The sequence below is a fragment of the Oratosquilla oratoria genome, chromosome 9 (assembly GCF_046742065.1).
Source record: "Oratosquilla oratoria isolate Oo_2021 chromosome 9, ASM4674206v1, whole genome shotgun sequence".
In the NCBI taxonomy this organism is placed as follows: domain Eukaryota; kingdom Metazoa; phylum Arthropoda; class Malacostraca; order Stomatopoda; family Squillidae; genus Oratosquilla; species Oratosquilla oratoria.
Window position 1 is genome coordinate 42,639,799 of NC_134785.1, and position 10,000 is coordinate 42,649,798.

A 10,000-nucleotide genomic window follows, 5' to 3' on the forward strand; every position below is an offset into this window, starting at 1 on the left:
TCACGCTCAAGTACACCAAACCTAACTTAAAATAACCTAATCATACCCAAGTACACCTAGCCTAACCTACCCTAACCTAATCACACTCAAGTACATCTAACCTAACCTAACCTAACCTAACCTAACCTAACTTAACCTAGTCTAACCTTATTTATTGAATTTTTACAATTTACAATCAGGACTTCTATTGTACTGTATTTTCAATATCAACCCAAAAAAAACTTGAAATACTGTGAATAAATCAATGTTTATTATTCAAAGATATATTGAAGAGTATGGTAAAAGAACACCCGGGTCTAGTTCCGAGTTTATCCCCGACCAATTTTGCTCTAAACTTCTTCACAAGAATGTTTCTCTGATGGTGAACATTTACAGATCGACTCTACGTTCCCACCATGTAGGAAGGGAACGTAGTGTCGGTTTGTAAATGTATATCCTCAGCTTCGCACCAAAGAAACATTCCTCTGAAGAAGTTTAGAACAAAACCGGTCAGGAACAAACTCGAACTGTTTTTTTTAACCACCTTCTTCAACTCGTCAAAATGTCTCAACATTCAGAGAGAGCTCTTAAGGACGATTGTCCACCTCTTTCCTCTGCCTCGCGAGTCCCATGGTCAACAGTGTCCTTTATCCTATATACCTCAATCTGATTAAAAAGCAACAACTACTGCAACAGTAATGTAGGGGAGAGGCCAAAAGCAGAGTATGGGATCCAGTATATTTATCGTTTCGCCCAGCAGGGCTTTAGAAATAACACAGTGGACAAACATCTGACTCCTTATATAGCCCGAGCTTGAGGGGAGAAACGAACATGAAAATAGTGCAAACAAAACTTGAACAACTTGCTTGTTACCGCGTTACCAGAATTGCTAGAAGTTTATTCAATGTAAAGAATCCATTACTTTGGTTGAATCTATCTTTATATCTATATACGTACATACATACATACATATACAAATAGCTATTTCCCCTTTACAAGGGAGGTAGCCAAAAAACAAAGGCATAAAATTCACTCCCACCCATTCCATCCCCACATACTCCACTCCCACTCACCTCACTCCCTCCTTCTTACCTTGGCTCCTACTAGATGATGGGTCATCCCTGCATCTCGCTCACTGCCCTGGTTACCCCCCTCATGCAGAAAATGACAAAATGGGGAGAAATCTCTTCGTGCTGCGTCAATATATCATCACACATACTCCCTCACTTTCCCATCCCCTATCCACTCCCTTCCATGCATCACAGCATCATCCATAAAAAAACATTCTCCACTCAACCCTATCTTCTGTCTTCTCGCTTCCTTCCCCAACAGTCATTCCCCTCTTTCCCAATGCCCCTTTTACCCCATTCATCCATCTCATCCTTGGTCGCCCCCTCATGTTCACTCCTTCCACCTCTGCCTTCCACACCTCTTTTACTAATCTTTCTTTACTTATTCTTTCCATGTGTCCTAACCATCCCAATATTCTTTCATCCACCCTATCTCCCAACTCCCTTTCCACTCCCGTTCTCCTTCTCACCCCCTCGTTTCTCACTCTATCCACCCTAGTCAGTCAATTAATCAATCAATCAATCAAATCAGCCATCCTGAGTCCACTGCTGAACAAAGGTCTCCTTCATAGCATTTCATAATTCACACGACTGCGCTAACCTCTGCCACTTCACTCCTGCAAACTTCTCAATCTGCTCATGGTTGCTATGAAGGTTTTTTGGCAGTAATCTCACCTCCATGCCAACTAGTTTCTGGTGTCACCTTATTCATTATATTCGGTGAAGCCCTATATATCTATAGGGTGCCCAATGGTCCACGCCGTCATTATGACGATACCCCATATACCTATGGGGAATTTTCCTGTTCGCCATCAGGGACGTGCCAGTCAGCAGTGGGTCTTACGACTGTGTGTGTGAGCTGTTCTTTGATCTTTCTTACAAAACCTGTTCGATATGGGTGACCCATCCAGCCTAGTAACCCCTACCATACTTCTTAGGCATTTCATCTCAAACACATTCAAACTTCTCTCTTATGTTCCATGTTTCTTACTCATATAGTGCTGTTGGCACAATCACTCCTTCATACAATCTCCTCTTAATATCCATTCCCAAATGTATATTTCTCATTACGCTTTTTAATCCACCAAGCCATTTACTTGCTTCTCTCAATATAAATTCTATCTCCACCTCCACTTCTCCCTTTTCCGACACATTCGAACCCAGGTATCTAAATAAATCCACTTCCTCCAGTCTCTCTCCCTTAATATTCACTTCCAATTTGCTGCCACATTCTCCCCTTGTACATCTCATCACCTTACTTTTACTCACATTTATCTTCAACTTCCTTCTTTCGCACACCCTCCCAAACTCTGTCACTAACTTCCTTAATCCCTCCTCTGATCTTGCCACAAGTTCAGTGTCGTCAACAAACAACAACTGGCTTATCTCCCACTTTTCTCCATTTTCTTTAACCATCTCCAATCCCGGCCCATTGGATTTGTGTTTACCTCTCACACCACCCCATCCATGTACAAATTGAACAGCCAAGGCGACATGATACGTCCCTGGCGAAGTCCTACCTTTACCTCAAACCACTCACTCTCTCCATTTCTAATTCTAACACAGGCTCTACTACTCCCATAAAAAACTCTTGACTGCTCTTAATAGCTTTCCTCCTATCCAATATATCTGCAAAACCTCCCACAATGCCTCCTTGTCTACCCTATTATAAGCATTTTCCAAATCCATAAATGCCCCAAAAACATCCTTACCTTTTCCTAAATCTTTCTCACATATCTGTCTTACCATAAAAATCTGATCCACACAATCCCTACCTGTCCTAAACCCATACTGTTCCTCACCAATTACTCCCTCTGTTCCTCTCCTAATCCTCTCAATCAAAACTCTCCCATAAGGCTTCCCAAATACAACTTAACAAACTGATCCTTCTGAAACTACTACATCCACACTTGTCCTATTTTCCCTTGTAAAGTGGAACTATACAGGTACTCCTTCAGTCCTCCGGCACTCCACCCTCTTTTAGACAACAATTAAACAACCTCACCAGCCAGTCTACCATCACTGTACCTCCCTTTTTTAGACACCCCGCATGATGTCCATCCAAACCTCATCTTTCCTTATTTCTCCTCCATTTTCCTCACTCATCACTGTCATTTTCTCAGCGCTTCCCACTGCAATTACCTTTCCTTCCCTGTCCTCTTTCACATTTAGCAACTCCCTAAAATACTCTGCCCATCTTCCTTTTACTGCCGTCTCTTCCATTATTATCTCTCGATCTTCACCTTTTACCTTTTCCTCTCTACTTGATTCGCTTCCTCGTCCTCTCTTAATTTCCTTGCAAAAAATCTTTTTATTACTTTCAATAAATTCTGTCATACTCTTACCCCATTTCACATCTGCTCTTCTCTTTGCCTCTTTTATCTTATGCTTTAATTCTCTTTTCTTTGTACCTCTCATATGATTCTCTCGTCCTATTTTGCAACCAATCTATGAATGCTTATTCTCTTCTACAACCTTCTTTGCTTCCTCATCCCACCACTCACTACCCTTCCTTCTATTTCCTCCTATCCTCCATGTTCCACACACCAACTTTGTACACGTTGTGACTCCCACCTTGAACCATCCTCATTCCTCCTACACTTCTAGTTCTACTCTATCCTTCACTCACTCCCACTCTTCTGTCACATTCTGTCCTTTTCCTCCTTCTCCATCTATCCTCCACTCTCAATTTACCTTCCACCAAAAAATTATCTAATATTACCTCACTATCTTCCTTTAGAACATGTACATCCAAAACTCTTTCTACTCTTCTCTTGGTTACTACTATGTTGTCCATTAACGCCCTATCTACCACCCTTTCATCCACCATCCTCTTCCATGTGTACTTATGTTTGACATTCTTCCTAAACACTGTATTTGCTATCATCAACTCTCTAGACGCATCTCCACCATCAACTCTCCACTACAATTTTTTCCTGGAACTCCACACTTCCAAACCACTCCATCTATTGGTTCATTTTCTAATCTAGCATTAAGATCTCCCAATACTGACACCTCTTACATTAAGATCTCCCAACACTGACACCTCTTACTAAACCTTCTATGCACTCATTTAAGTCTATCAAAAAAGCCTCCCTTTTCTCTACACTCTTCTTACTACCAGGCTCATATGTACTAACAAAAACCTACATTTCCCTTCTCAGTTTCACTTTCATCCACATTAACCTTGAAGAAATCTCCTTTCACTCCACCACACGTTTACCTATCTCTTCACTTACTAGTATAGCAGTGGTTCTTCACCTGGGGTACCTGTACCCCCAAGTGGTACGAAACCTTAAACCTGGGGTTACGAGACATGACAGCTAGTGCATGGTACTGTATATTTACAATGAGAACGAAACAAGGTTTTTATCACTTATACTTTTCATACGTTTGCACTGTATCTCTATTGGATGGGGGTTACAAGAAAATTTTCAGAGGTATCAAGCGGTACGGGCACTGAGAAAGGTTAAGAACCACTGTAATATAGCCACTCCTTCTCTCCTTCGTCCCCTCTTCACTCCTGACACTCTCCCAACTATACTCCCAAACTCAAACTCGCCCCTCCCTAGTTTCACTGAACGCCAATACATCCATCTCTCTTCTCACAAACATACTGCCTATCTCTTCCATGTTACTCTCATCTATACCATATCTACGCACATTAAAAGACTCAAGCTTTAGGGTTCTAGTTGGAAAATTCCTTCCAGACCCTCTTATGCCTTTGCTTTTTTAAGGAGTATCCCCTTTGGGACTACAGAGAGAAGAATGCCTAGTCCTATCCCCTTTCAGTTTTTGTCGCCTTTTACGACTCAAGTGGGAACACTTGTTGGCATTATTCTTCTCCCCCATCACAGGGTTCGGCGAAAAAAAGAAGAAGAAGCAAATCAACATTCAGAGAAGTGGTACAGGAAAGTATCAAGGGGGGGGGATAGCATAACGGATGTACAGGCGCAGTATGATAAAGTATCATCATTTCCCTATGAATAGAGATTTCTTTTACCACAGACAAAATGATGGTTGACTCTGCTCTGTAGGGACACCCCATGTAGACCCTAAAGTATCAGCTAATGCTACTGAGCAGCTTTTGACCCCACAATAACATGCAGCCAATACCCAAGACGTGAACCAAAATTCCAGACGGGGTATATCTACTATTATCAATATCGACCAAATAATGAATTCTTTACATCAAATAAATATCTAGCAATTCTGGTAACGAGGTAACACGTTGCGCAAGTTTTGTTTACATTATTTTCATGTTCGTTTCTCCTCTCAAACTCGGGCTATATAATGAGTCAGATGTTTGTCCTCTGTATTATTTCTAAAGAAGCCCTACTGGGCGAAACGTTAAATATACTGGATCCCATACTCTGCTTTTGGCCTCTCTCCTACATACCTCACTCTACTTGAAATTTATTACGCCTGCCAGCAAGCAATTCTATTCAACTGAGAGGTAGGGTGAGGTGAGGGAAGGATCTCTAGGGAGACAGAGGTTTAAAAATCACCTTGACTAACCCCTTCACAAGGTAACTAGACTCATATCCTTGACCTCATCTTTCTTTTTTTCCCTCTCTCTCTTCCATGGCAGTGATTCACTTTTTTATGAGTAGCATTGTCCAAGGAAGGACTCCCTCTCCTACCCAGTATCCCCTCCCCTTTTTTTTCGAGACACATTTCTATCCCTGGCACCCTCCCTCTCAACCATGTCACCCTAAGACCACACGACGATTAGTGGCACCCTTCTCCTGTTTCTTTAGGACCGCATTTCCCTCTTAGTGACACTCTTTACTGGCACTACTGCCTTTTCCCCGTTCCTTTAGGATCCCCATACTCTTAGTGGCATTCTTTAATGGTACTGCCTTGTCCTCGTCCCTTGAGGACCCCACTTCTTTTACTGGCACTCTTTACTGGCACTATTACCTCCTCCCTGTTCCTTTAGGAGACCAATTTCCTCTTGGCGGCACTCTTTACTGGCACTATTACTTCCTCCCCGTCCCTTTAGGAGACAAATTTCCTCTTAGCGGCACTCTTTACAGGCACTACTGCCTTCTCCCCGTCCCTTTAGGACCCCAGTTTCCTTTTAGGTACACTTTACCGGCACTATTGCCTCCTCCCGTCCCCCTAGCGGCTGGCACTCACCTTGGTGGCACAGACGAAGCAGGTGGTGACGACCTTGGAGATAACGTTCATGAGGTTCTTCGTCTCTTGGATGACGTTGTCCACCTTGGTGAAGGTGGCCGCCTTGCCTACTGTCGGGTTCTTGACCGTGAACTGCAACTGCTGAACATACGTGGGGATCTGGTCGAGGTGCTCCATGAGCTCCTTCTTGTGTGGACCCGCGGGGACCTGCGGCAGGAGGGAGAACCTTAGAGGGGGGGCATATGGGATATTTTATTTATTCATTTATTTATTTATCTATTTGTTTGATGACTTATTCATTACCATTATTATTTATCTTTATTTTTTTGCTAGGAGGGGTCGGTTTGGATTGTTTTTGAGGCTGAGAAGGTTGTGGAGGTTGGGGCGTTGTAAAACGATGTGGGAGGTTGTGGGGGGTGAATCGAGTTTGTGAAAGAAACCAGACATGTTTGATATCCACGTTACCAATAACAATTTGTCCTGAACTGAACAACTGTTCACTTCTGTTAATGGTGAGCGTTATTTGCTCTTTGTTAAAATGATGAACAGTGAACTAACTCCGAATTATATATGGCCTCTGAGCTGTTGTAGTAGCTGTCGATCACGTGATTCGAGAGGGAATACAAAACAAAATTATCTTTTTGTTGTGATTCTGAGGTCTGTAAGTATTTAGTCTCTTGTACCTCCCAAAAAGATCAATTTAACTCTATCATATACATATGATTTTATTAATCTGTTTCTTATATATACACCAAATCCTTTTCCCCCTCATTAAAGGGGTTGCCGAGTGAAGTAGGTGTGAGTTCTGAGTCGGCTAGCCCAATATAAGGAGAAAAGATCTAATGACGTAGGTATGCGATGATTCGTCGCGAACTCCCCCTATCAGGAGGCTAGGACGATACCTCTTACAGAGGACTTTGTCGCATAGAAATGAATGAACCATACCCTTGGTCCAAATCACCGGCGGCAGGGTTCGAGCTACCTCGACCTCCGCTGCAAGAATCAACAGTAAACAAAAGAGAAAATGAAAAAAAAAGAATACATAGGAGCAAATAAATAAATGACAATACATACATATACCAAGGTTTTTTTCCCTTAAACGGGAGGTAACCAAAATCAAAAGGCATAATTCCACTACCACCTATTCCATCCCCACTCGCTCCACTCCCATTCACCATCCCGCCCTCCTCTCTTTTTTTGGCTCCTTCTGGATGACGGGTCATCCCTGCATCTCACCTATCGCCCTGGGTCAAAAGCAATGCAGCGAGACACAGCATATCCACAGGAAGGCTGCTTCATTAAATAAACGACATAAAAAGAATCTCACCTGATAAGAAAACTGCCTAACAACTTTGTAGAGTCTGTTGGCTTCTTCGGCGAAGTACTCTCCTTGCGTGAAGAGGTCTTGCGTCGTTTTGAGCGCGCCTTCCCCTCGCGTGAACTGGTACATCGAGAAGGCCATTGACGACATGTTCTTGGCTCGCTTGACGATGTCGTTGTCTTCGTCTTGAGTGATTTGCTCCTCCCACTTCTCCGTCTCCTGTTCCACCTGATGAGGGGAAGTGGTGTGGTCAAGGGGAAAGGGGGTGTGTCCAGGAGGGAAAGTGTGTGGGGTCAAAAGGAAATGGGTGTGGTCAAGAGGAAAGGGGGCATGGCCAAACGAAAAAGGGGCGTGGCCATATGGAAAAAGGTGTGTGGTCAAGAGGAAAGAGGCGTGGCCAGATGGAAAAGAGATATGGTCAAGAACAAAGGTGTGTGACCAGTGGAAAAGGAGTGTAGTCAAGAAGAAAAGGGGCGTGGCCAGACGGAAAAGGGGTGTGGTCAAGAAGAAATGGGTGTGGTCAAGAAGAAAAAGGACGTGGTCAAGAAGAAAAAGGACGTGGTCAAGAAGAGAATGGGCGTGGTCAAGAAGAAAAGGGGCGCGGCCAAGAAGAAAGGCGTGTGTGGGCAAGAGTAAAGCGGGTGTGACCAGACGGAAAAGGGGTTTGACCAAAATAGAAAAGAGGGTGGGGTCAAGGAGGGGGCAAGGGAAAGAATGACGTCGTTAGTAGATGAGACAGGTTCTTGGGAGGAGGATGTTTCGTGAGGTGAAGGGCATTTATGAAAGAAAATGGGAAGTGACACTGTCGCGATGATGAACACATGTATTTATGGGATGCTGTTAACGATAATGGGGAAAGAATGGGGACATGATTACCAATATGAACGCATAAACTAAGCTCTCACACCAACGCAACCAGTTGCATGAAACCGATCGCACGCATTTTACTTTATTATCATTATCATTATTATTATTATCATTATTATAATTATTTTTCACTTTTTATTATGTGGATCTCTTTCTTTGTGTCATATTCGGCACGATATTGTTTTCAAGGATAGAAGCAATGCAACTGGGTTCGGCGTCGTAAGCAACTGGTTTCTTGGAACTGGTTGCATCGGTGTGTGAGTTACCTTACTATATTCAGTGTTATACATTTAAAGTTTCTATTCTGACTGTCGCCAGGCGATTTTATTCACCTTGGAGGAGCCTCTGGCTGGTGGTGCAAAAAGGGCATATCACCCTTGTCTATCACCCATTTTACACCAATACGAGGCCAATAGAATCGTCTACTTTTAACAAGAATGGAAAATTTAAAGAGTTAAATGGGTGCATGTGGGTCAGATTGGATAAATATCCTGGTTTACAAGAATGATGGATAACATGCATCCAGTTGACTGAAATGGCATAACATGTATTAAGAATAAGCAAATAGATAAATTAATTGTCTTATGTTGAAATGAAAAAACGCGTTTCTTTCTTGAGTGAATTATGGGCTGTTGCCGCTTATTTGAAGACCGTGGGTAAAAAAAGAAAAGAAAGAAAGAAAGAAAAAAAAGGTCTACTGTATTCCTCTTCATTCATCCTCCCATTCCCTCTCCTTCCCTTCCCTTTCCTTTCCTTTCCTTCCCCCTTCCTCGTTCAGCCTCCCCTCTCTCCCACCCATTTTCTCCCCTTTCTTCCCCCAACTAACATACCTCTTCCTCCCCTTTCCCTGTCCCACCCCTTTCCCCCTCTCCCCCTCTCCTCCACCTATGTTCTCCCTTCCCATTTCACGTCCCATTCCTCCACACTCTTCTTTACCCTCTCCTTCTCCTCTCTCACCCAATGCCCCCTCTCCTCCTCTTCCCTCCCACCCATTTCCCGTCCTTTCCTGTCCCCAATTCCTCCCCTTCTTCTCCCCATCCTCTTGCTCCCCTTCTCGAGGGGGTCAAGGGAGGACGTCCTACCACCTACTTACTTCAGAAGAGATAAGCTTCATGTCGAGGCCCGACTTGGCGAGCTTGGCCTGTTCCTCCTGGTCCAGCTTGGTCGGCTTCGGGGCCTTCGGGGTGGTGCCGTACTTCTGCAAGGGCGCTACAGGGTCACAAGGCTACCAGGGCAGCGGGGCCAGAGCGTGGTGTGTGGCACTCGTAGATACAGGTGTTGGTATGTGGTGCGTACGTGTGTGCCAAGGTGTTAAGTTTGGGAGAATATGTGGGTGTACATTACATTTGTACATAGGTGCTGGTGAAGGTGTGTGTGTGTGTAAGTGTGTGTGTGTGTGTGTGTGTGTGTGTGTGTGTGTGTGTGTGTGTGTGTGTGTGTGTGTGTGTGTGTGTGTGTGTGTGTGTGTATGTGTGATTGAGTGAGTGTGTGCGTGAGTGTGTGCTTGATTGTGTGCGTGAATGTGTGTGTGTGTGTGTGTGTGTGTGTGTGTGTGTGTGTGTGTGTGTGTGTGTGTGTGTGTGTGTGAGTGTGTGTGCGTGCGTGCGTGCGTGTGTGTGTG

The 10,000-nt window shown here is 43.8% G+C and overlaps 1 protein-coding gene across 1 annotated transcript in view; it reads right to left on the reverse strand.

The window, feature by feature from the left end:
• The window catches only part of alpha-Catr (alpha-catenin related), a 240,067-nt gene that overhangs the window by 10,786 nt on the left and 219,281 nt on the right, over positions 1-10,000 (reverse strand). Inside the window, exons 11-13 of the mRNA XM_076189691.1 lie at positions 9,473-9,577; positions 7,519-7,740; positions 6,192-6,398 (exon numbers count right to left, since the gene is read on the reverse strand). Coding sequence (XP_076045806.1) covers positions 6,192-6,398; positions 7,519-7,740; positions 9,473-9,577 — 534 coding nt within the window. The remainder of the gene's footprint in view (positions 1-6,191; positions 6,399-7,518; positions 7,741-9,472; positions 9,578-10,000) is intronic.